Source organism: Eucyclogobius newberryi, unplaced genomic scaffold (genome assembly GCF_026437365.1).
Source record: "Eucyclogobius newberryi isolate DKJ021-1_F unplaced genomic scaffold, fEucNew1.0.hap1 SCAF_11, whole genome shotgun sequence".
NCBI lineage: Eukaryota > Metazoa > Chordata > Actinopteri > Gobiiformes > Gobiidae > Eucyclogobius > Eucyclogobius newberryi.
The window spans coordinates 18534042-18561995 of record NW_027315735.1 but is presented as its reverse complement, the minus strand read 5'-3'; the positions used below and the strand labels follow the sequence as shown (position 1 = coordinate 18561995).

Here is a 27954-nt window from a genome sequence, read left to right as displayed (position 1 = left end):
TTAATTGAATCTTTATGAAGTGTGGCACATGTTCCATAGCTCAGACAATAAAAAAGAGAAAGAGCAACAAGTCAAATCAATTTGAAAAACACATCATGACCAAGCCTTTTCTAGACGCCATTAATTTCACACCCTTCAATTCCAGGTGTTTTTATGGCTAAAAATACATTGCACATGCATTCTTACTGTGAGCAATTAATGTAACTTGGCCTGATGGTGTCAACCGCTTGTCTTAATGAAGATAGATATGTTTAATGCCATTCTGTGGAACATCACAGGTAAAGCAAGTATTTAACCCTTCACGAGTAAAACTTTACTGATAACAGTTTGTACTTATCTTTGTTTAGGACGATGTCATGACTATATACTTAGCTTCAGTAGAAATCTGTATAAAACAACAATACTGAGGTAACATTTTTTAACTGCTATGTTAATCCAGGTTTATCACACTATTTTCCTCCACTTGTGGCATTTACTAACAATAAAAAAGAGGCACCTTCAAAGGTCAAACTTGTAGGATTGAAAAAAAATAAACCTTGAGAATTCTGCTACAACTACAAAGCTATTCTATCAAATACACTAGCTTCTAAAAGAATAATGTATAATGTATCAAGGTGTATTATACTCTCTTTTTGTTGTTGATATTGTTGATAAATGAATCTGGTCATATTTCTTTATTTCTTATTGCTAGTCAGATCTGGTTGGATCACATCTTTTCGACATCAAAAGCCTCATATACAACACGTCTCAGCAATAAGTGAACTTGAACAGTGCCTAAGCTACACTGGGACGGCTAAAGACAAGATATGAATGATTCAAGTTTACAACAGCAGGAAGCACAAAGCGCAGCGGGCGCTATAGGGTCATGCAGCAGGAACACTAAATAATAAGAAATGTACTGGAAATAATGAAACCGCTAACCCAGGCGTTCAGAGTTATGACAATTTATCCCTGTGGCCAAAGCAATTGTCAATTAAAAACCAAATAGTATTTATTTGAATGAGGAAAAGTACTTATTGTGCCTATAGAAAAAAAGCTGAATCATATGAATAGGAAAGTGTCTTCATGCAGAAATGATGCTGTGGTGCAAACACATGGCCAAGACACAGTTTAAGCACATGCACTTGAATAAGCTCTTTTGGGGAATTTTGGAGGTATGGAGCTTGAGAGCGAACGTCACTGGTCAGACGTGCAACACTTCCATAGATATATATTAGCAAAAAGACCCATGGAACATCTTGATACGATGCTGGGTCACTAGATACCTTTATCACAATAGTCACAATAGTTTTGAATGAACTGGTTAGTATTTAGCAAGATCTCCATCGTATGATGTGTGACGACACAATCTCAATCTCCAGGGTCAATCACAGAGAAATAAGCACATTTCTAACACAATAGAAATTGTTGATCAAGCTGAAGGACAGGCAGCTGCAACTTTAAAATATAATATAATGAAGGAACTAAAAGGAAAATACATTCATTTTTGAGCGTATGCCTTGCTTTAATACACAAAATGGACTCGTCTGTACGCCAGGTTGAAACAATGTCTTTCTTTTAGCCAATCATACCAATATTCCACATTGTTCACTCTAAGGCATTTGTGCATTTACTATTCACACAGTGTAATCACAGAGCGCTGCTTTCTCATACTGGGTAATTTTCATTATATGTCTGATTGTTTATGTGATTGAGCAGCCATGCCTCCAAAGTGCTGCACAACATATTACATATCAACAAAGGGAACCAAATGTGTCAAGAGGAAAGGCTGTGTGCATTGAAACCGGCACACAGAAATCCTTTAATGGTTATGAGGGGGTAGTAATGTGTGGGTGGCCATATACTTACAGACTTTCATCAGGAGAGAGGCTATCCGTGAAGAAAGAGCAATTCTGGCTTTCCATCTCTGCCAATCTATAAGTGCACAAAAATTGCATCCACATGATTACTGCTTATTTATGTGAACAAAGAGAATCAAGACAGCATGGGGTCAGGGCATTGCTATTACACAAAGAACATTACTTTGTCCAAACAGGAGACATTCTTCAACAGCAATAGAAGAAATCCTGTACACAATTAAAGTGCTATTTTGTGTGTGTGTGTGTGTGTGTGTGTGTGTGTGTTAGTTGTAATTCTACAACTAATGGTGCTTCACTTCCTCAACATCTACTGGCAATAGTAAGTAATTGAACGTATGTGTTAGTTGTGTGAGTTATTTACTTGCTGTAAGATGGATGTTAGTAAAGTAAAAAGTAAAGAACAAAAATAATAATGCAAATAATAAGTGAAGAAAAGACCTTTTATATCAAGTTTCATTCAGGCAGTAAAACGCCTTTTCGAAATGTACCACTGACCCACTGCACGTTGTGTGTCAGTGAGAGCGGGACAGGGGAGACGGGGCAGCTGTGTGGCTTTCAGGACCAAGGACAGCGCGTGGTAGTGCACTGACAGTGTGTGGACAGCTGCTCTGCACAGGCTGCTCTGTGAGTGCTTTCACACAACACAAAAGAGATGGCATTGGCAAAATCTTCCAACAACTTGTATTAAGCCTTCTCCCACCATATGGCATGGAGGGTGAAGAAAGTCTGTAAAGGCTGTAAAACTAAACTCCAGCTAAAATCCAGCTTTAGCTTTCAAAATATGTTTTAATCTGCTTCCTTCCGACAAGAAACAGCATTCAGACAATATTCCATTCATAAAACTGTGGGACAATTGGAAAGCTGATAAACAGATCCCCAGAAATGTCTATCAACACTTGACAATAAGGATGACGTCACTTACGTTTTCATTAAGAAGTTGATACACTTGTGGTTTAAGATGTATAGGCTGAATCTATTACTCAAGACCAAAAATACATTTAAATGACAAAAAAGTAGGTTGTTTTTCATTTGCCAACAGTGCCAACCTTTTCTTTGCTCAAGTTATAAACTGCAATCCACATAGTCACAAAGTCAGTCCTAGAGGCCGTGTGGTTTATTAAGGTCAATAAAAGAATATACTGTAGAACTCCACCACACATAACCACAACAAACCTCATTTGTGCACAGTAACAGCGTTATGATCTAACCCACTAACAGTACATGACAGAAGGACAACATGAAAGTAGTGCCCTCTTTGAACAGAACAGCTCACATGTCTGAATGTCATCAGAAAGGTGCAAGAACGAACTGTGTCTCTGCAAGCCCGCCACTGAAGGAAGTTTTATCCATGTCTTGTTACTGAGGCTACAAATGCTGACTGCTCGTAATTTACCCAGCAACACTATTCATCAGGAAGTACCACAAGCCGAGGACAGCAGTAAATGAGGGATAGGGCAGCGGGTAATAGGAAACAAGTAATGGGCTCGCACATGTTGTGTGTATGGATCCAAATGCAAAAGGATGTGAGGAGAAGAGGAAAGAGTGGAGCCAACAGGATGAATCCTAACAGACTTCTAAGAGCTTTTTATGATGTCCCCCTCATCCATGCACAGGGCCATGTGGAAGGGCCCAAGATAGTCTCTTTTACATGGAGAGCACAGCGGCGTGGGAGGCGAGGGAGGAGAGAGAGAGAGAAGGGGGAGAGTAGAAAAGAAGATGCAAGTATGTTTGTTACCCAACAACAGCATGGACTGTATCAACTCCAAACCCCTGTCATGTGGGAAAAGTGCACAAAATGACTTATTAAGATTTGAATCAATGTACATGGTTTTGTGCTTCCAACCAACTCTTAAGTTGGATTAATTGTGAATCAAACCTACTAAAATACAGCTAGTTGGTAATCAATAGATATAACGGTTAATAAGGCAAATTATAGTTCAAGGTTAAAAATAAAAGTGCAGAGATTACATTTATTTCATTGCTATTAACAACTATTCACAATCTTACTTCAATGTTACCATCAAGGTCAAAAAGCTATGACTAAATTGTTCCAAAAAGTGCTGTTTCTCTTCAGTAGAAAGCAACATCAATCTTGTTCTTTTCCATCCTTGAAATTGGTGAATAAAGAGTTGCATAAAACCTCTCTTATCCAAACAGAGACGGGAGGAAAATAAAGACTTACAAAAGATGATAGTAGTTTGTTCTGCATGCAGCTGAAGAACAGATGAAGAGTTCATACACAGGCTTATTCTCTTTTTTGACCTCTTTGTTATTTTCATCATGCTTAACACTAGCATTACATATTCACCAAAGAATCAACCAAAATCTACAAGTGGAAACTGTAGTAAGAATGTTCTAATATAAAGAAAGCATCAATATAGGAACAGATTTGCTAAGTTGATATTGTTATGATTAAGAAGTTATTACTGAGTTAAGTTTATTCAAGATATTACATTTTCACACTGAATTGGTGTTACTTTGTGTCAAGAAGAGCAAGGAAAATATTACTGTAACATTGTTGTCCAACATCCTGCAATTTCTCTCATTATTTTTGAAACATCTTCATCCCAAAGCCCATTCCTGACCTTTTCTTAAAATTAAAATCATAAAGTTCTGCTTTGTAAATGATTTTGTTAATCATTAAAACTATGGAGAAAAACACACAAAACACAATCATTCATTGAAGGAGGACCTTTTAAATAATGATAAATCTGTATGAAACTAGTGGAGAATCTTGTCTGACCTTATAACATTCCCTGTCAAACTTTGTTAAGGTCAAACCACTAGATCTCTGTTTCATTAAAATTAAATAAGCTTTCCCCTTGGCAAAGTTTTTCATTTATGGTTAATTTTGGCCGTGTTCCCCAGTGCTTACGGTGGAGGTATAAAAACTGTATGAGCAGCAGGGAATAAATTAGGAAGAAAAGATTTTGTGATAAAATGCAAAGTTGAACATGAATGAGGTCTAAAATACATTTGCAGTTTGGAGACAATAGCGGAGAGGGATTTAAGATAAGACAAGGACGGGAGAACAATTCTGCCTCGTCTGGTTTGCTGTTGGCTCGCTGCACACGACGCGGCTGTGGGCGACGCCGAGACCGGGCTCCCGATGTCGCTCTCTGTTTATAACCTGTCAGACAGACACTAACCCGCCAGGACAGCTCCCAGGTGAACAACCGGCGACGCGCACCCCCAAGTGACCCACGAGCCGAAACACCCACGCCCCTTGACACACATCCCACAGTGTGTAGAGGAGCAGTACAGCCCAGTCCTGCCCCCAAATCGATACTTCAATCAGCGAGTGGCGGCACAGCCAGAGGTCGGAGCGAGGGGAAGGAGTGGAGTGTGCCAGTGTTGCGAGCGTCTGGCGCGTACCTGCTGGCGTAGTGCTCGATGCGGCTGTGCGTGTCGGCGTGGGGCAGTCTGGGGGACGAGCATGGCCTGGAGGAAGAGGAAAGACAACGCTCGAACATGGCAGAGAAGAGCAACTGTACTGAAGTAACAAAGAGGGAACACGCTGAGAGGGGAACATGTGGGAACACGACTCTGTTGTTTCATTTTGTGCTTGAATTGTTTAGGTTGTTTTTTGCTATGTATTCCAAGCTTCATCTCCAACTCACCCGAACATAAATAAAAGCTGATCATACACTTTTCAGAGTCAATATTCTATGTGGCTGAGCTCAAGTATTGGCTGATGTGTTGCTGACCGTAAACAGTCGAAGACTCAATACAAGGTCGAAATACATACTAAAAAACTGTAACGTCAAATTCTACAACGAGGGAGCAACTTATTTTCTATTCTAATGTGCTGGATCAGTGATTTAAAACAGGTCTGAAGAGTGTCTTAAAAAGAGAAGAATTATGATGGAGGACATGTTGTTGTTACATAATGTATTTTCTTAAGATTTATTTTCCTTTGTGGATACATAACTGTGGCTATTCACAAACATGTTGAATCAGAAAAGACCAGTTATTTGTCAAGTTGTTTGTGTCTACACTGTAATTTACTACTTGACTTTGAACATGTGAAATTGGCCTCTACTCTGACGTTCAAAACGTTCAAATCTGGGCTCAAAACAGCTCTGTTTATCTGTGCATGACTGATACTCTTCTCTTTTATTGTTAATACAAATTAAAAATAAATTGAATTGTTGCTATTGTGATTTTAATGCATCTTCTTATTCTGTAAAGCAATTGAAATGAATTGTGTCTGAATAATTTTGCCCCACCAAATCTTTCCTTTGAGTATGCCTTTTTATTATCACTGAAAATCTAATTCTACCCTCTGAACTTCTTGTGCCAAAATTCTCAGTTTGCAAGTCTTAAAGGTGGTATGGACGATTTTTTTCAGCAATTTTTTTATCATATTTCCTCGTGGCGTGGATAAATCATTTGTCCTGCCACGTGTCAATCATAAAACGCACCTACCGCTCACCTGCAGCCGCGTGCGGTTCGTCCTCACGTTTCCGCGTGCCTAAGCGCATGGATCTATCATAATATAGTTCCCTCAGTGTACGGGGCAAAATGAAGACGGAGAAAGACAGTTCGAGCTGACGCAGAAGTGGACAGAAATCTACGGGAGACGAGAGATGCGATGCGATCCATCGCGCTAATAAACAAACGCACGTGTGTGTTGTATTAGTCCACACAGGGGAGTGCGCATGCGCACTTCCACCTGCGTTCTCAAATCGCCGAAAAATCGTCCATACCGCCTTTAATATATCTTTTACAAACCCGTTTTTAAAGGCTCACATATTTGGTCTGCATTTTAGTCTGTTTTGCTCCAGTAGGTTGAAAAGTGGAGCCCTTCACAAACAGACGTGAGCGTGTATAATGCTGCATGTGGGTGCTACAGGGCCCGAGCGCTGTTTGGGAGAGGTCTCACTGCTTGATTTTACCTTTGGGTGAAACTCGCTCATATATTAGCAGCCAGACAGCGGACAGGAGAACACCATTATGGAAATTACAACCCAAAGAGATGTCCTTTTGACCCATTTTGCTGAAATAGAGCGGCCAGGCATTATCGTTATCAGCGTTTTGGGAGCGGGACTCACGTTTCGGAGGCTTCAGCTTCCAGCACAGACTGCACAGGTAGGTAACCTCTCTGCGGGTGCTTGGTGAAGTATTGCTTTGACCTAAACTTGTTCTTCAGAGTCTTGGCGAAGTCCCTCATCTTCTCCCCTGATGTTGTCTGTCGTGCAGTTTAACAGTTGACGGGAGACAGAAGGCAGGGGGCAGAAAGCAGATGCGTTTGAAGAATTCCTGAAAGACTATTTTATTTCCCTTCACATTTAAGCAGCAGGTACCAAGTGACAAGTAGTAACTTTAGATAGCTATAGATAACTTTAGGTAACTTTTTGTCACCTATTGCTAGAGCAGAATTGCTTGTAGATTTAGAGACCACAGTAGTGATATTACAACTGTAGTACTGTAATACATATACTGTATATTATATTGCTGATTCTGGTTGTTTTCAGTCATTATATTACTGGTCTGCTAAAATAACTCTTGGGAGAGCCAAGAAGACGCTACTGTGGAATCACACTTAAATGATATAGTAGTGCGATGTAAACCTGCTTTCATCTAAAGCCGCTGATACCAGGAGCAGTTTGTGTATGCTGACATTTTCCTAAAGCCTCACATTGGAATTTTGTCAGTGTGAGTAATGCTTACAGGGGTGTAGTACTCCATGATGGGGTAGTGCAACTTCTTTCCCTTGGTGGTGCGTCCGGTGAGAAAGCAGGTCTGGCAAATGTCCACATTGAACTGCTTCAGACTGCGATACCTGTCCACATCCACAAGAGCAACAGCCACAGGTGATGTTAGCCAGTGTAAGACAGGCTTATGACAGTGAACTGAAAGTTACAAAGCATTTGTCTATCACCGAGTGTCCAACAATGCTGATGTAACTTGCAGTCCTGAGGTGAAATGGACCTCACCTGAAGCCTTTGATGGGGCACTGCTTGCAGACGGAGCACTTGGCCTGGTGCTTGGTGGACTCAGCCGCTGCTACACGGTGCAGGACGGGCAGCCACACCATGGACTGAGGCTCCAGGCTCATCCACTCCAGGAAGTGAGACACCTCGATGGTGGCTTTCCCTGGGGCCTGGAACACAAGGCAACAATAAAGACATGTGGAGCAGAGGGCAAATGGAAAAAATAGGAAATGAATGCACATACATAACAGAGATGTAGCACAAGGGGAGTGCTAGCATTAACTTTAAAGACATCAGGTATAAGACTGGCTGTTTGTGTCTGGGCACTCTCTTGTTGGGAATTCCAGAAAGTGGGATAAAAGGAAGTAAAGCTAATAAAATAATGACTTGCCAAGTGCAGAGAATCCTTGATGTGCTAAATTCTCATTAAGTCTGCATCAGAGATGCATTAAGAAGTTGATTTCCCTGGGGCTCCCTCCACTGCTCAAGCAGAGCAGCATAATAAATGTGTGTGTGCTGATCACAGCGCGGCAGGGCGTTCAGAGGTGCCGAGCCTCTGGGGATAAGGAGCTTTTCTCCAGAGCAGAGACAGACTGCTCCACACAGGAGGTCAAATAATAACCCCTCGCTCAGCCCGCACCTGGACCTGACTGCTGTGCGCACGAACTGAACAGATGGGAGCTTTATACATCAATAAAAAAAATCTGTGGGATTAACGCTCATCAAAACACTGCTGTGTTCTACTCATGAACTAAACTGCACGTTTTTGTGGAGTCCAAATGACTCCACCAAATAAAGGCATACGCATGTTCTGTATATTCACTTTCCAAAGTTGACTTTGATCTAATAACCTCTCTGCACTGAACCTTTGCCAAGAGAATCATTGCAAGCGTAAGTTTGCTGCTGTATGTTGGTGCAGAGCCAGACTGCAGTGCCAGCAAATGTCAATCATATCCCAGCCAAGTGATAAACGGCACATGGGTCAAGCCCCAATTCTCACAACATGGATATTTCATCTGCAGCTAAATGCCCTCACATGGAGCAAATGGGTGAAGACATTGATTTAATCAGCCGTAGCAGAAACAGTGAGCATGGCCCAGAATTAAGTGTGGCTAATTAGGATCTGCTTAAAAAATTAGGGAATTAAACAGCTTTACAGAGGGCAACTTGTGAGAAGTGGTGGCCCGACCCCAACACCGCCGTTATGAGCTGCTGTTCTGTGTATAATGTCAGAAGGTGTAGTTCACATAGCCTCAAACACAGCTTCAACAGAGAGCAACTTAATCTGAGTGCTCCCGTGCTTTCTAATTAGCCCAGGCCTCCACAACCATTCAATCTGATACATTTTTATGCTACTTCCCAATTTGACATCTCAGACTTCCCCTAGACTCGATCTATATTGGGTAACAACAAGCATCTACTGACTGTATTTTATACGCATTTAAAGCAAAGCAATGAAATATTCATGTGATGTAATGTCTGCTGCTTTGTAACAATCTGCTCAGCCGTTCTCCTGCGTTCACGTAACTGCTTCTGTAGAGTCTGACTAAGTGAGCGCTGGATAATGGACCCCACACAGCTTTTAGATTCACAAACACAATGGTGTTTTTCATCCATCACTATTGTAAACACATACATTACTCACTAGAAAGTACACTTTTCAGTTTTTATCATTTATTTTTTGTTTCTACAAATCATCAAATCAATCAATTTTAACTTCACAATTGTCATTTTGTGTTGCTTTTTCACAAACAATTACAAGTTCCAGGAGTAAATGGAGGGCACAATTGTTGAACGAACACAGTTTTACTTCTACTTACTAATACGGTAAATGAAAATGACTTTTTGTTTTTCATTCACGTCTCATTTCAGTTTGCCTCATTGAAAAGAGTGCACAGTCAAACGTATAACAGCCCCTGGATTGGCCCAACTAACCACTGCTTACCTGTTTAAGTTAGTTCTTATAGATAACTGCACACCGGTCGGTGAGAGTGGTGGGACGTGTAATAGTCGGGAGTTTGCGCTCACCACTCGGAAGCAGCTGCGGACGCTGGGCTCCACGTTGCTGCCCCCAAACGCTGCCACCTCTCCCAGCTGTCGGGGGATCTGGATGGCCTCGTGGAGCAGCATGCTGAGGTGCCGCTGGTCTGTGGTGCCACCAGGACACGCTACCTGACGGAACAAGACTACAACCAAAGCAAGGGAAAAAGAAAGACGATATAGTCAGGTTATAGTTGTACATAAGCTCCTGTTGGTTCAAAAACACAGATCCAATTTAAATTGAACCTGCGTGGCTTTTAGCTGTCATGTGCTAAGGACGTATGACACTGAGAGCCCGTTTGGGTTTTATTGCAAACTGTTTTTAGATTTCAGATCTGAATTATTTAATAAAATGACCTTGCACAGTGCTGAACCGCACCCAATTTACTTGACATCAAGTTCACCCAGGCTAAGTTGAAGTAAGCTTGAGTGAAGCCTGAGCGTGACTTCGAAAACATGTGGGTATTAGAGGTCTCTGTCAGGATATATGTGAGTATATTGAAGATATATTTATATAATTGTGAGCATGATAGAGGCTAAATCTGCCCATATCGTAAATACTGAGATAATGTCTTGTGGTGTTAAAATCAGAGCTTGGCTGTTCTGCCTAATTTAATAGTTCCAGCTTCACCTCCCTCTACTTGCTCATGCTCACTGTTTCTATGCAAACAAACATTTCAACTTTCTCATCATATGTAAAAAAAATATATCAAAAAGATTCTGAGCTATGATGATGATGAAGAAACATTAATGATATCATGCTACATTTTTACATCACCAGCACCATACACATCTTTGAACAGTTTGAAATGGATTTTTAGTTTGAATATATGAATCACAATATATAAGTAATTTACATTTCTACAGAGTGTGCAGCTCTGCACTGAGCAGACTGTGTCCTTGAACTGTTACAATGGCACAAAACTCTTTCAAATGCTTGAAATTACATTATTCATTCAGCCCAAACTCTCTATTAAGACTCAGTGGCCCCAGCACACGGTCTGTTTTGAAAGTGACATTATTATTTCAGTTGGATCTGGCCTGGTGCATAATTTCAGCTTTTGAAAGTTTCAGGCAAATGCAATAAACAGCAAATGAAATGTCATTACAGCTGACTCTCAGTTGTTTCAGTCGAGATAAGGAAACTATTTTCAACAAAAAACAAAACAAAAATATCATCCCAGGGTAATTTTATGCATTATCATGATGTTTTAAACTGTTTTGTCACATTGCATACATTTTTTGTGGAGTTTGGCAGCTTATTCCATATTAAGACAAATTGTTCTCCAATGTCAGACAAAGCATACATTACATCATACTTTTCTTACCACCACTAATTATAATTTAGTGATTTGATGTGACTATTGATGTTGTGCTCACTCTGTGCAGCACTTTGGAGACTTTGTAGTGGTAAAAATGTTGGATTGTTGGATTGGATTGAAATGATAACTTTGTGCCAACTCAAAAAGCTGCCCTCATAATAACCTCTAGCACTGGTATGGTGGCTCCCATGGGTCAAACTACAGCCAATTACATCAGGAATGACATCTGGAGTAAATAAAAACAGTTAATAATGTCAAATGAATAAGTGAATCACTGTGAATCCATGCAAAAACCTAGTGCTTTTCTGTTTGATTGGTATCCTACACTACTTTTTTTGAAATCCTTGATACATCTTTATAAAGTTGGTAGAATGGGACTGTGTAAGCGCAACCACGCACCCCTAAAGCCTGCAGACACAGTCCAGTCTCGCCTCACACACGTTCGCATTGATAACCAGTGTGCTATCGCAGGCAGATGGTGTGCCAGGCATGAGTAAACCTGCCTCGGAGTCTTTGTGTTCTCCTGCATCTCGTATCAAACACAAGCTGCTCGCGTCGGCTATTGTGGATTCAAAGCTCGCTCACAATTTTACTTCAGATGAAAAAGCAGTTTATAAACAGTAAAATCCTACCTCAGCCCCGCGAAATAAAGCATGTTGACATGATTTACGATAAGAGTAAAATCAGTGCTAGTTGACTGGTGAAGTAAGAGAAAGCCCGGTGTGAATACATGAATTGAGTTTCTGACAAGCAATCCTTTTAAGGCCCCTGGTGCACGGTGTATGTAAAAAAAAAAAAAAAGCTTTCTGCATTAGCGAGCCCGAGTCATTTCTTCCATTAGTCTAAGTGGATGCCTTTATGTTACGCTGCCATTTACAAGCGCTTTGTTTTGCTTCATTGTTCGGGGTAAGGCAGATGCATTAGGCACATGGGCACGGTCGTCACACTCACATTTGTACTTCTCCTGGACGTCAGCGTTGCACAAGCTCACCAGACCCATCTTAAAACTCAGCACACGAATCTTCCCATTTCGGGGACTTAAGGAGAGAAAGGAGAGAAAAGATTGTGTTGATGAAACAGGTGAGCAACAATGTGCACAGTTCAAGAAGAAACATGGATGTAGCATATTAAAGGGCTCATCCAATGTATTATTCAGGCTTTTTAAACGCTTTAGTGTCACTTAGTCCCTTAGTGTTTCACATGTATGGATGACCAGTCCAGCAGTCCAGATAAACAAAGAAGACTTTTAAGAGATGCAAGCTTGAGTCATTTTTAATTGTAGGATTTAGTAGCATAATATAGCCATTGTATGCAACTAAACTGAAAAACAATCCACCGCTCGCTCTCATGAACTGTAGCCTGCAGCACGTCGTTTTGCACGACGCAGCACAAAGGGGCAGGCGGGAATCAGAGCCGCACTTTGAAACTGGAAGTCAGTGTCCAAAATTTAAAGTATTGATCCACGAGTGTCATAGAACGATATAGCAGACAAAAGCATAATGTTTTGTTTCGGTATAATAGATTTATACCGTAAAGCTGGGAAAAAAGCACCACAGTTCCTTGCAGAGGGCCCAATCTGATGGTGCACTGAGAGGAGAGGCTGTTTAGAAGAGGCTAAGCACAATAGCTGCTAGCGGAAATGTATGTACCGGTAGATCCCACGTTTAAGTTGGTACTTGTTTGGAATGCTTTTGTCTAGTTGGTCAGCCCTGTAAAGAGGGACAGATTTATGACATGGGTTTGGCAGCAGTTCAGTGTTAGAAGAACATCTGCCCAAAACTCGGAAGGTCAGCGTATGGATACCAGATCTGAGTTCATATTGTTGTTGTGTCATTGGCAAGACACTTAACCCATCTGAATGTGGTGTGTGAGCGATTGCTGGTGGTCAGAGGTGCCAATAGCAGAGATTAACAGCATTGTACCCTGTGCAGCAGTGTCTATACAAATCCTAACTTTAGTGTAGCACAATGACAGGCTTGTCAGCTTGTGAAGTGCAATAAAATGTAAGCCATTATCATTATTTCATTTATATTACATGGGTCAGAGGAGCAGGTTATTACTAGAGCTGTGAAACCAGCGCACATCAAAAGCACACTTAGTGCTACAACTGAAACATGACTACATAGAATTACTGAGTTGTAAATAGAGGCTTTATGAGAGAGCCAAGCAGAATATGATGCCTTATCTTTATCATATTCTTTTATTGGTAAGTTACTTGTAAGGTGCTTGCAAAGTTATGTTCGGTGTTCAGATTCCATAGCTCACATGCCAACAATGAGGAAATGAGAGGTTTATTGAATTAACGTTTGAGTCGTTAAGTGGGGAATCATATTCATCTGAGAGCATCAGCTCAGTGAAGTATAAAATGGATTCACTGCCTTGGAATGAAGAAATTCAGAGGTTGCTTGTCAAAATCAGGTAAAGTAGGTAGGTAAAATATTGCAGATTGTTTTGAAGGCAGCTGCATTCGTCATACACGAGGGACAGTTTGCAAAAGGTGAGCAGTGGCCAAAAGTGACTTGAAGAAACGTGTAGTGACAGCATTTATAAATACAGTTAAATATATGATTTGCACTAGAAGTTAGTAGTGATGTTCTTACTATAGCAAATTTGAAAAAACAAACAAACAAACAAACAAATGTGCATAAACCAGTCAAAACAAAAGACAACATCTTCTGATTCAGTTGGTCTTTTCTTCAAACGTTTGGCACTTAAAGCTAACAACATTATGAATTCATAATACTTATACTTTTCATTATCATCTATTCAAAATATATGTATTTTTATTTGAAAATACATATTAAATGTGTGGACACTATTGTGTCCACACATTTAATATATGTATTTTATATATAGGCAGACAGAAAGCCATTCAATATCAAATAGACGTTTCACAGCACATAAACGACTCATTCAGAAACATTATAGTCAAAAACATTATAGCCACAATGATCAAACCCACAATCTGATGCAAAAGATAACAACTGCACAGCACAATCATTCACTTTCTATGTATTTCTACAGAGGGATTCAGGAGACAGGGGCAACTATATGACAACTCTTCAATGTCACTTTTATTCACGGCTGAAAAATAAATAAATAAAATAATAATAAAGAATAAAAAATAAAAAAAAAACATCCTATGATACTATCACAATATTAATTCCGCTGTATAATATTTATTGTGACTTAATACAGTTATGAAAATTAAACTTTTTCCTTGACAAGCCTTTGTTGTGAATCATTACTGTCATATTCCAGAGACTTTAAATATAAAAGTGCTAAATAACAATTATGTCTTTATGTTGTTTGCACTGAAATGGTAATTTTTGACAATCCAATATAAGATATTTTGGTAATTGCTACATTTCTAATTCAGCGCACAGTTCCCTTCCATGATTGCTTTGGATCTGAAACTACAGCGTGTCTGACAGCTTTACAGCACCTCTCATGTGCAGGGACCACATTCTGTCAGCACCTTTTATACACTTTCTGCAGTGCGCCATGTGCCATCTTCAATACTCGCCCCACCACATCATCCCTGGAGACACAGAGACACACCATTCTTACTATAAACGGGACTATATGCACACACAGGCAATAATATGGACTGTGCTGATACCGTCATAAATAAACCAAAATCACCACTCGAATAATCCTCATTCTTATTCACCACTCATGTTTATTGGAAAACAAAAAGCAATTACGGAAATTTATGCAGAGGATAAAGTCTGTGACTGTCTCTCATTAGCAGCTAGTGGTTATGAGGCAGCTAGCTATTAAAAAGGCAAAGTGGGGTGACTCTTATGGTTGCTGTGCCAGAGCCCAGTGCACTCTCCTGGGATGGGACCACAGCCGGAGCAAGGCGAGTCCGTGCTCACAAGCGCCGCAGTGTGTGGCATGTGGAATAAAACTGCCCTGAACATTTGTGAAGTAGCTTTGAGTGTTTTCTCAGTGTGGTGGTCTGCGCAGTGTGCTGTGGGTGAATGTTAAGGAATCAATGTCTTGTCAGAAACAACAATTATAAAAGATGACAAACTGGAGCAAACTGGAATTCAAAGAGATGCCATTGATTGTAAAGGTCACACAGCACAAATCATTATTAGCTGGTGAAACAAAAAGGATTGTTGAGGAAACTGACAACTAGAAGAACATATGGGTTGGACCATGGCTCAGTGGCTCAGTGGCTCAGTGGCTCAGTGGCTCAGTGGCTCAGTGGCTCAGTGGCTCAGTGGCTCAGTGGCTCAGTGGCTGAGGTTACATGGCCACTCAAAAGTGGATTATTATTACGCGTTTAAAGTTAAAATATTTTTTAAATGATACACCAAATGATCTGATTTTTCTCTGATCATGCTCAGAACAGCTGTGCATATGGACATAAGGTTTTTATCTGCATCCTTCTCTTTTTAAAGTGAATTTTATAATCATTATTTATGTTTTAACCTGTTTGTATGTGATGGTAATACATCTATTCTTGTTGTGTATGTGCACAAATTGTGCTCTACAAATAAACTTGTCTTTCCTATGTGGATCACACTTTTAGGACTATTGCCATCCTTTACTAATTCTTGAGGTCTGATAACTTCCTTGGAGTTAATGCAGCAATATTTAAATAATAATATTAACAAACCATCATCAGTTTGGTTTGTATCACCTTGGACAGTTTTCTGTTCCCCGCCTTCCACACAGACAGTTTTATAACTCAACACACCACAAGTTTGACTCTAATACAGTTAAATAACATATAATGTATGCAAATTACACATAATCCCTCCGTACATGGTGCTGGAGTGCTGTGAGCCGCAGGAGTGGGAGGTCTGTCTGTCTGGAGCGTAGCACTAAAGAGAGTGAATAAGCGAGCTTAGAGTCAGGCCTCTGCTGTGAAGTATAATGTCCTCAGATGATGGCCTTACATCCAACAATCTCATTCAGAACAAGGAAAGAAGTCATTTGGCCGGGAACATAATCCTCACAAATCTTATGTTACACTTTATATGCTCTGATGTGGAGGCTATTGCAAAAGAATATTTCATTCAAGATACACTTTATTCTTTCCTGTTTCATAGCAAAAAACGTTTCACCTGTTGAAATTTTGAATGAATGTTGAGCACAGTATTTTAGCAAACCTTTCCTTTAATTCACATGGATTTGAGTCTGCTTGAGTCCAGTATGAATAAGGCGCCGGCTGATGGCCTGTTAAGCTTTGGCTGCAGGAGATAACACACATTCATAAGGGACTAAACTACAGAGGGTTCCGAAACGCAAACTCAGAGATCTCTAGCAACCTTATTATTTATTAAATACATTGTTTATGGTTTAATTATATCTAATAATAGCAAAGCAAATGTTGGATGCTGGATTCAGGATACTTTGACATAATATTGATCTAGTTCAAGCTTGGTTAGTTATCAAAGACTGGCATGGCTTCTCCGAATTGACTTTCGTCATTGTCATCCAATAAAGAACCTACAAAAGCAAGAATTTGATTTTAATGAATTGTTTGACTTCACAGCAGAAATTCTCATGCAATAAACAAAGGCAGACGATGAAAGAAAACCCTCTTAATCCAAATGCAACAGCAAAAGAGAATGTTTCAATTCAACTGACCGGTAATCATTGTTCTTCATCGGATTCCAATATGCATGTGTGGAATAAAGTAGCAGTAGTACTAATTAAGTAGTAGTGATACGTTTTTTTATTTGTTTAAATTCTTTAAATTCTTATTGTATGATTTTTTTTCGAAGACAACATAACACCTTAACACACCATATTCATTTATTTATATTTATTTGAGAGGGACGAGTATGTTTCTGTGATAAAATGTGAATATATGATTATATTTCTGTGATGTATTTTATCTGCATAATAGTGATATTTTATCTGCATGATTAGTCTAAGAGAAGAACGGGTGTGTGACAAACTGCATTTGTTTGTGAAGGTATCATAAAGATGGGCCAAAGAATGTTGCCCCAGGGGGGGAGTTGCACCCCCCCTTGCAGGCTTTATCTCTACGGAAAAATAACAATTGCCTTGATGTGAGGCTGACCAATGAGAAATGTGACCCGCCTATTCCAGAATATCTAATAAAACCAACCAGCATGGGAAAAAACAGGGTGAGACGCGGGGGTGAGACGCAGGAGGGTCAGCCAGGCTCCTTACAACGGCCTGGCTGACACAGTCCCCGCGTTTTCTCCCATGCTTGCCACACAAATGTCTGATGTTTCTGTGTCGTTTCATATTCTAGGTTGAATTGTGTTCTCGATGTGTTACGGAATAGCATCTGGTGTATGTCTAATTCCATGACATTTTCTGGTCCTATCGAGCCGGACGACCAGCTGCCCTTCGCGGAGATTGACGGGTGAATCGGTGAAGTCTGTGCACAGCTGAAAGAAGTCCACTTTTCCCGTGGCCGCCCATCGCAACTCATTCTCCGCGAGGAGAGCGCGTCGTTTCGAAGCAGCAGGAGAACACAGGCGACAAAGAAGGTCAGACAAAATTTTGTGTGTGAAAAAGAGTGAGCCATGAAACGTTTTTATGCATTAGTTTGATATTTACTGGAAAAATATTGTATGCTTTTATGCGCAGTTTAGGTATTACTGAGGAAATACCCAGTTTCATATTACTGAGGAACTATTTTAGGCTCTTATGCCCAGTTTAGGTATTACTGAGGAAATACCCAGTTTCATATTACTGAGGAAATATTGTAAGCTTATGGACGAGATAAGTTTCTCACATAAGCAAGGAGTTTGATTATTGCTGGAAAAATATTGGTTGGCTTTGTGTAGATAAGTTTCTCACATAAAGGAGTTAAATTGCTCACCACGAGTTAAGTTTCTCAGTGAAATAAAGTAATGATGCCTTATGCCGAGTTGTTACTGACATAAAGATGAGTGAATGTAAGCGCTGTGCACGAGCGAAGTAAGTAAGAGAGAAGTGTGAATGTGTGAATGAGGATTAATAAGTGATTAACTAACAAGTGTGAATCACAATTAAACATACAAGGGTCACAAGGCGTTATTCTGAGAGATCTAAAATTTGCAGTCACGGGTGAATCTTAAACACCACGTTTATGTCCGGAGGAATCTAATATGGAATTTTCTCTAGAAGCTTGACATTGACCGTGACTGTAAAGCAAGTAGCATTTCTCTCTGACGACCGAGACCACATAATGCCAAAATTATCACCCCAAACTGTAAAAAGACAAAGGAAAAGTCATAGGAGTATTTTGGAGGGAGACTTCCAGTGTGCTCAGATGACGTGGCAGAGAGGGGGAGATAAGGGGGGTCAACAAGGCAGGAGAATGGGGAGAAAGCGGTTCAGAGGACGCTCTGAACTGATGAAATAAGTCAAACTAAACTCAGCTGGTTTTAAATTTTAGTATTTCAACAAATTTTAGGGTTTTTGTATTGATTGACAACAATCAATTATAAAGATTGTATTAAACTTGATAAGAGATGAAGATGAATTCAGATTTTTATAGATGGCCAATTTTTTGGGGAATGTGATCACAGACAGGACACTTCCTGTCGCCAACATAGAATACAAAAGTTGTGTTTTTACGGTATCGTGTTTTTTGTGTGCACAGAACAAAGCTACGCTTTGTTTTATTTTTGGACTTGACGAAAATTATCTTTTTGGACTTAATGCATGACTAGATGAAAGTACAGGACGAAAAGACAGAAGTGTTTTTAAATTTAGAATCAAATGCAGGCACAGGCCTGGAAGTGATAATATGGGTAAATTAGTGACTTCTGATGTTTTTGGACATAGAATGGGCAGTAAGTAAAGTGATAGTAAAAGTTATATCAGTAACTTATTTATTTGTATTATCATGAGGAAACCTCGTATTGCATGTAGACGTAAGCAAGGAATAAGTTAATAGTGATGTCCAATGCCCTCCCAGGAAAGACATGAATGGGTCATTAACTAGGGCAATTGATGCAGAAGTGGGGGGACATGGGAGGATATGGGTCATAAAGATAGTCAGAGATAAGGGGCTATTGACTGGGAAAGACTCTGGAGGACTCAGGATGGAGCAGATGTTGTTATCTTTGAGTATCAACGGCAACACCTCAGGGAGGGGTTGACGTGATGAGTAATAGGAAAAGTTAAAATTAACAGGGAAAGAATTTGACATTCTAAAGTAAATACCTGAAGGATTGTGGAGATTCAATCAAGAATTGAATAGATTTAAATTAGACAATATCATCTAAATTTAGACATTATAGAAGTTATGAAAACCAGTGATAACAGGACTTGAACATTATAGGACTCAGGACGGAGGCAAGAGATGGTTAGATTGATAAAATGATGTGCCTTATGTACAAGGGGAAGGTTTAGGATCATTTTGATTTGTTAATACACATATAGACTTGCTAGAACAAACTAATACACAATGTTTGTAAAGCACCACATGAGCAGGTGTGAGAGATTGAGTTTGAAACTCACCTGAAGCACATATAGAAGATTAGCACATATTACATTAGATGTGTGACTTTATTCAGGCCACACCCACAGAGGAGATGTGAAATTGTTAATTATGTGAAGAATTCTAAGTTGTGAGTTGACCCTTAAGGCCAGCTCAACGGGGAATTATTGGGATAATTAGTATAGTTTGATGTATTTGAATACATACATACACACCCACACACACACACACATACATACATACATACATACATACATACATACGCGCGCACACGTGGATTGAAACATTTAGAGTTTGAAACAAATGGGAAGTGTAAGATTACACACAGACTGATTGACACACAGGGTGGGAGCCCAGCGCCGTGGAAGGGGGGTCTCAGCCAGGGATGTGACCACTGAACTGTGAAAGGTCAAGAGGTGACATTGTGGAGTGGAGTGACAGACGCAATTCCATCTCTTCCTTGATTACATCCTGGATTAGTGAACGTTGTAAACTATCTGGATTATTGAATTTTGGTTAAATGTAGTAGTGCCCTGCGACAAGTTGGCCACTGTCCAGGGTGTACCCCACCTAAGGCCCGAAGTCACTGGGATAGGCTCCAGTCACCCGCGACCCCGAAAGGGACCAAGCGGTAGAAAATGGATGGATGGATGGTTAAATGTAGTAGTTTGAGAAATGGGCAAAGCCATATCTCAAAAAGGAGGGATATGTACGAGTAAACAAATATTCCGAATCAATAATTACTAAAAAAATAAATAAATTGTAAACAAGAAAACTGTTTGAAATACATTATACTGTCGAAAAGACTTTGTTTATCACCACAGCAGAACGTGTTGGAGATGTGGTGTTTACAGAGACGGAGCCAAGTGGACGGAGCCACACCGTGTCGTCCTCACCATTGGAGGGACGAGAACATGGGTGCTCTCATGGGAAAGTGAGAGAAATGTCTGGACAACACAGCGGCAGATCCATAACATCTGCAGGACGCAGGACTTCGTTTGTATTCTTCGTTTTTGTATGCAGAGACAACAAACAGATTCTACAGTACGCAAAGTACGATACTCTGCTACGATGAACGAGAGCCAGAGGCTACGGTGCGCAGAGTACCATACTCTGTGAAAAGAATCAACAGTTATCATCATCACAGCGATGACGATAATATGGGTGCTGAACACCTGTATTATGCACCGGACAATCGGGACAATCGATCAACATACACAACTGTGTATACCGGGAAATGAAACATACACAGACCTAAAATAAAGGGAAGAAAATAAGTGATCAATATGAAAGGTTATGAAATGTATAATGTATAATGTACAATGTATAATTGACATGACAGTAGCTGAAGAAACACAATGGCATATTACACCACAGCCACTGTTGTTTGCACTAACTAAGAGAGTTTTTTATCTGCTACAACATAACTACATGCAATGTTAATGAGATTATGAATTGAGATGGGAAATGTACCAGTTCATATGTGTCATAGGTGTGACCGAAGCGAGCAGCGGAAGAAGGTCTCTTAAGAAACCAAGCGAGGACGTGATATGGTGGTACGATGGTACGATGGTGATATGGGGGACACTTGTGGGGCGTTGTGCCTATGTATCCCTTTTGTGGCCAGCCATGGTCATAACAAAGACCAGCATCACCCAGAACCATACCGCAGGGTCAAGGTCGAGAGGTTAGTGGACAATCTGGTCCCAGTAGCACCTGATACTACGTATTTGATTCTATTGGGGTGTCCAGAGAGGTCCCTGACGAGTCAAAGTGACTGACCAGAGAGCAGCGGGTTTAAGGGCTTTCCGCTTGTACTTCTATATTTCCCATCACACCGCACAAATTATAGACAAGACAAATTGTCTGTTTGTCAAATTACAGAGATTGACCAATCTGACTCAAAATTTAGGACAGTAATGCTGTAGAAATGTTGTGGGCCGAGAGAAAAGGAGTGTGTTCAATGTTGAGAACTGTGCATTACTTTTTGAGTGTAAAAGTGTCATTTTAACACCTATATGAAAGACATGTTGAAAACTGAAAAGAATAATGTGTTTGGCATATGAGACAGTATACTAATGCTTTGATAAACAGGAGGGAAATGTGATAAAATGTGAATATATGATTATATTTCTGTGATGTATTTTATCTGCATAATAGTGATATTTTATCTGCATCATTAGTCTAAGAGAAGAACGGGTGTGTGACAAACTGCATTTGTTTGTGAAGGTATCATAAAGATGGGCCAAAGAATGTTGCCCCAGGGGGGGAGTTGCACCCCCCCTTGCAGGCTTTATCTCTACGGAAAAATACCAAGTGCCTTGATGTGAGGCTGACCAATGAGAAATGTGACCCGCCTATTCCAGAATATCTAATAAAACCAACCAGCATGGGAAAAAACAGGGTGAGACGCGGGGGTGAGACGCAGGAGGGTCAGCCAGGCTCCTTACAACGGCCTGGCTGACACAGTCCCCGCGTTTTCTCCCATGCTTGCCACACAAATGTCTGATGTTTCTGTGTCGTTTCATATTCTAGGTTGAATTGTGTTCTCAATGTGTTACGGAATAGCATCTGGTGTATGTCTAATTCCATGACATTTTCATGAGCTCATGTCACACACTGCAACATTTTAGCCGAGGATAATTCTAAATGTCTGTCCTTAGTCGGGTTTTAATATAAACAACACAATGTAATACAAAAGACAATATTCAACATATTCAACATAAATTCAAAAATCAGGTAGAAGATTGTTACACATCTGACCTCTGTTTCTCATTTGAAAAGGACATAGTTTGTTTCTCTCTTCAGTTCTACAGGTAAAGAGTACCATTGTTTGGTGCCTTATGTCTCAGGACTCTACAGTTTCCACTCTGAGCTCCTCTGGTGATGGACCCCACTGTCCTGGGAGGAACTAACTAGTCACCAAGAACCCGCAGACTTTAATCTGCTCAAATTTGATGTAATTTTGAAACCCATTTTTAAATTATTCAAACTAACACAGTGGTGTGACTGTGGCTCTATTATAAATCATTTGCAGAGGCTTGACAGAAGTGGGAGTGGCCTGTGACCAGAAGCTGCAGCAGTAACTTAAGTGTGAAAAAAATCACAGTGTGCATGAAACAATTTTGAGATGTCAAATTTGAGTTGTGAATCCAGTAAAAGCCCCAGGTATTTGATCTTTGAGACCTGCTCAATATTGTGTCCATTTATCTTTAGATTGAGTTCATAAAAGCAAAGCAAACAGACATGGTCTTCTTTGCATTCAGTGATAGACTTACATTTTGACATATCGTCACGGTTTGAAGGTGTTTAGAAACCGTTTGAAACCGCACGTCTTTCCAGCACATAAATCACAGCATCATCAGCATACGTTTGAAACTCTGCTCCTCTGCTCATAAATATGCAATGGAAAAAGCTAGGGCCCAAGAGTGAACCTTTGTGGCACACCAGTATTTATTTGTAGAAATGCAGAATTTTCATCATAAATGACAACACACTACTTTCTCCCTTCCAGATATGATCTAAACCACAGTTTTTATAGTGACGTTTAGGTTGGATAATTTGATGAAGGATGTCATGATTTAGGGCCCAGATCACTCATAGGCGGACTCCAGCCCGGAGCCGGACCCAAGTCCCTCATTCACGAAGAACGAGAAGTGAAGCCTCCCATGTGTTAGAGATGAGTGAGTTTTAAGAAATAGATCAAATGAACTGGGAGTTTGTTTCCCCTCTTTCTCCCTCTCGCTCCAAACACACAGGAGCCCAGCGGATGAGCAGAGCAGCCGTGGACGAAGGATGACACAGGTAAGCAGGCAGTGGAAGCACAGATGTTCTCTGCAAAATTATGTCCAGTGTGTGACATTCTGACCAGAACAAAAGCAGAATTCTGCTCCACAGCTCAAGTCAGCTTTAAACCTATATTCTACCTCAAATCCACCTCAAATATATACGTTTCTGTTCAATAATGTGGGCGAAAATGAAATTGTGCTGCAAAATATTATGAACATATATTTTCTGTATTGAGTATTACCACATCACCCTCAGCCACAGTGAACGCACCTGTCATAGACGTTGAGCAGCCAGTTGAGGCACATGTCCACACACAGAGGGATATTGACCATGACTGAGCGCTCCTCCTCCAGACGCTCGTACAGCGCGGTGAGCCCATGGATCACCTCCACCACGTCCATCACATGCTCAGGCTGCTGGAGATCCTGCTCCCGAAACACCTCTGCCAGACTGCTCACGGCAACCAGGTCCACTGCAACAAGTAAACACAAGTCACTCCAGGTCCACTGCAACAAGTAAACACAAGTCACTCCAGGTCCACTGCAGCAAGTAAACACAAGTCACTCCAGGTCCACTGCAGCAAGTAAACACAAGTCACTCCAGGTCCACTGCAACAAGTAAACACAAGTCACTCCAGGTCCACTGCAACAAGTAAACACAAGTCACTCCAGGTCCACTGCAGCAAGTAAACACAAGTCACTCCAGGTCCACTGCAACAAGTAAACACAAGTCACTCCAGGTCCACTGCAGCAAGTAAACACAAGTCACTCCAGGTCCACTGCAACAAGTAAACACAAGTCACTCCAGGTCCACTGCAACAAGTAAACACAAGTCACTCCAGGTCCACTGCAACAAGTAAACACAAGTCACTCCAGGTCCACTGCAACAAGTAAACACAAGTCACTCCAGGTCCACTGCAACAAGTAAACACAAGTCACTCCAGGTCCACTGCAACAAATAAACACAAGTCACTCCAGGTCCACTGCAACAAGTAAACACAAGTCACTCCAGGTCCACTGCAACAAGTAAACACAAGTCACTCCAGGTCCACTGCAACAAGTAAACACAAGTCACTCCAGGTCCACTGCAACAAGTAAACACAAGTCACTCCAGGTCCACTGCAGCAAGTAAACACAAGTCACTCCAGGTCCACTGCAACAAGTAAACACAAGTCACTCCAGGTCCACTGCAACAAGTAAACACAAGTCACTCCAGGTCCACTGCAACAAGTAAACACATGTCACTCCAGGTCCACTGCAACAAGTAAACACAAGTCACTCCAGGTCCACTGCAACAAGTAAACACAAGTCACTCCAGGTCCACTGCAACAAGTAAACACAAGTCACTCCAGGTCCACTGCAACAAGTAAACACAAGTCACTCCAGGTCCACTGCAACAAGTAAACACAAGTCACTCCAGGTCCACTGCAACAAGTAAACACAAGTCACTCCAGGTCCACTGCAGCAAGTAAACACAAGTCACTCCAGGTCCACTGCAACAAGTAAACACAAGTCACTCCAGGTCCACTGCAACAAGTAAACACAAGTCACTCCAGGTCCACTGCAACAAGTAAACACAAGTCACTCCAGGTCCACTGCAACAAGTAAACACATGTCACTCCAGGTCCACTGCAACAAGTAAACACAAGTCACTCCAGGTCCACTGCAACAAGTAAACACAAGTCACTCCAGGTCCACTGCAACAAGTAAACACAAGTCACTCCAGGTCCACTGCAACAAGTAAACACATGTCACTCCAGGTCCACTGCAGCAAGTAAACACAAGTCACTCCAGGTCCACTGCAGCAAGTAAACACAAGTCACTCCAGGTCCACTGCAACAAGTAAACACAAGTCACTCCAGGTCCACTGCAACAAGTAAACACAAGTCACTCCAGGTCCACTGCAACAAGTAAACACAAGTCACTCCAGGTCCACTGCAACAAGTAAACACAAGTCACTCCAGGTCCACTGCAACAAGTAAACACAAGTCACTCCAGGTCCACTGCAGCAAGTAAACACAAGTCACTCCAGGTCCACTGCAACCAGTAAACACAAGTCACTCCAGGTCCACTGCAACAAGTAAACACAAGTCACTCCAGGTCCACTGCAACAAGTAAACACAAGTCACTCCAGGTCCACTGCAACAAGTAAACACATGTCACTCCAGGTCCACTGCAACAAGTAAACACAAGTCACTCCAGGTCCACTGCAACAAGTAAACACAAGTCACTCCAGGTCCACTGCAACAAGTAAACACAAGTCACTCCAGGTCCACTGCAACAAGTAAACACAAGTCACTCCAGGTCCACTGCAGCAAGTAAACACAAGTCACTCCAGGTCCACTGCAACAAGTAAACACAAGTCACTCCAGGTCCACTGCAACAAGTAAACACAAGTCACTCCAGGTCCACTGCAACAAGTAAACACAAGTCACTCCAGGTCCACTGCAACAAGTAAACATAAGTCACTCCAGGTCCACTGCAACAAGTAAACACAAGTCACTCCAGGTCCACTGCAACAAGTAAACACAAGTCACTCCAGGTCCACTGCAACAAGTAAACACATGTCACTCCAGGTCCACTGCAACAAGTAAACACAAGTCACTCCAGGTCCACTGCAACAAGTAAACACAAGTCACTCCAGGTCCACTGCAACAAGTAAACACAAGTCACTCCAGGTCCACTGCAACAAGTAAACACATGTCACTCCAGGTCCACTGCAACAAGTAAACACAAGTCACTCCAGGTCCACTGCAACAAGTAAACACAAGTCACTCCAGGTCCACTGCAACAAGTAAACACAAGTCACTCCAGGTCCACTGCAACAAGTAAACACAAGTCACTCCAGGTCCAGTGCAACAAGTGAACACAAGTCACTCCAGGTCCACTGCAGCAAGTAAACACAAGTCACTCCAGGTCCAGTGCAACAAGTGAACACAAGTCACTCCAGGTCCACTGCAGCAAGTAAACACAAGTCACTCCAGGTCCACTGCAACAAGTAAACACAAGTCACTCCAGGTCCACTGCAACAAGTAAACACAGGTCACTCCAGGTCCAGTGCAACAAGTGAACACAAGTCACTCCAGGTCCACTGCAGCAAGTAAACACAAGTCACTCCAGGTCCACTGCAACAAGTAAACACAAGTCACTCCAGGTCCACTGCAACAAGTAAACACAGGTCACTCCAGGTCCACTGCAACAAGTGACTGCAGCAAGTAAACACAAGTCACTCCAGGTCCACTGCAACAAGTAAACACAAGTCACTCCAGGTCCACTGCAACAAGTAAACACAAGTCACTCCAGGTCCACTGCAACAAGTAAACACAAGTCACTCCAGGTCCACTGCAGCAAGTAAACACAAGTCACTCCAGGTCCACTGCAGCAAGTAAACACATGTCACTCCAGGTCCACTGCAACAAGTAAACACAAGTCACTCCAGGTCCACTGCAGCAAGTAAACACAAGTCACTCCAGGTCCACTGCAACAAGTAAACACAAGTCACTCCAGGTCCACTGCAACAAGTAAACACAAGTCACTCCAGGTCCAGTGCAACAAGTAAACACAAGTCACTCCAGGTCCACTGCAGCAAGTAAACACAAGTCACTCCAGGTCCACTGCAACAAGTAAACACAAGTCACTCCAGGTCCACTTCAAGAAGTAAACACAAGTCACTCCAGGTCCAAGTTAATGGAAATGGAAAATTACCAATTCCCTCAATATCAGGGAAAGTTCAATTGTGTGCCGTTATTTACAACAGGCATTTACATCTGAAAAAAAAAAAAAGTTCCGTTTTGGAAAGTGTTTTATCTTTTTTTAAATTCCATTCCCCAAATATATTGCTAATTGATGGTTAAGGTGGTGTGAAATAATATGTCAGACCTACTGGCAGCATTGTGAAGTACCTAATAATATCAAAGGACAAACACTGTGGCTTGGGTTGCTACAGTTTTATGTTGAATGCCCTTCTTCTTGGAATCATCTCTGTTCATAGAAGTTTGGAGCTGATCATTTGACTCTCCTGACTATTAAAACAATACAAGATTACGTTTAGTGCTTACAGTTTAAGAACTGCCGGAACATAAAAGAAAATTTAAACCTAATAGTGCAGCACTAATCACAAAAAAAAAACATTTGCTTTATTGCTATAGATTGAGGTCATAGCGCACAGAAAGTGGGCCTTTATATGTCTTGTATACAGGTAGCTAACCTGCAGAAACTTGAAAACATTAGTTTCATAAATGCTGTTCCACTTATTAAGACAAACACCCAGTGATATGGAGCTGGATCTCTCACCTCGACCAAAGGTGCTCGGCTGGCTGCTCGGTGTATTCGTTCTCTTACCCACTTATGCCCCGACCGCAGCATTCAAGAGCAGTGATATAAATCTGATTTCAGCGAAACTAATTTGATGGCCCATCCCTGGTAGCGGTTCTAAAAGCTCAACGTCAGGTATAATTGGATAGTGTGATAATAAGGCAGAAAGATAAGGCTTGTATTGGAAACGTTGGAGAGGAAGCGCATAATGTACTTTTGACTTGCTTTTACATGGTGCAGCTGAATCATTCATAGACCAGAGAGTAC

The 27954-nt window shown here is 41.1% G+C and overlaps 1 protein-coding gene across 3 annotated transcripts in view; it reads right to left on the bottom strand.

Annotated features, from left to right (window-relative positions):
* The window catches only part of drp2 (dystrophin related protein 2), a 108039-nt gene that overhangs the window by 7451 nt on the left and 72634 nt on the right, over positions 1-27954 (bottom strand). For all 3 annotated transcript variants that reach the window (XM_072436753.1, XM_072436771.1, XM_072436761.1), the window contains exons 12-19: positions 23645-23846; positions 12109-12194; positions 9824-9981; positions 7799-7965; positions 7533-7644; positions 6914-7050; positions 5235-5300; positions 1849-1914 (exon numbers count right to left, since the gene is read on the bottom strand). In XM_072436753.1, the coding sequence (XP_072292854.1) occupies positions 1849-1914; positions 5235-5300; positions 6914-7050; positions 7533-7644; positions 7799-7965; positions 9824-9981; positions 12109-12194; positions 23645-23846 (994 nt within the window). The remainder of the gene's footprint in view (positions 1-1848; positions 1915-5234; positions 5301-6913; positions 7051-7532; positions 7645-7798; positions 7966-9823; positions 9982-12108; positions 12195-23644; positions 23847-27954) is intronic.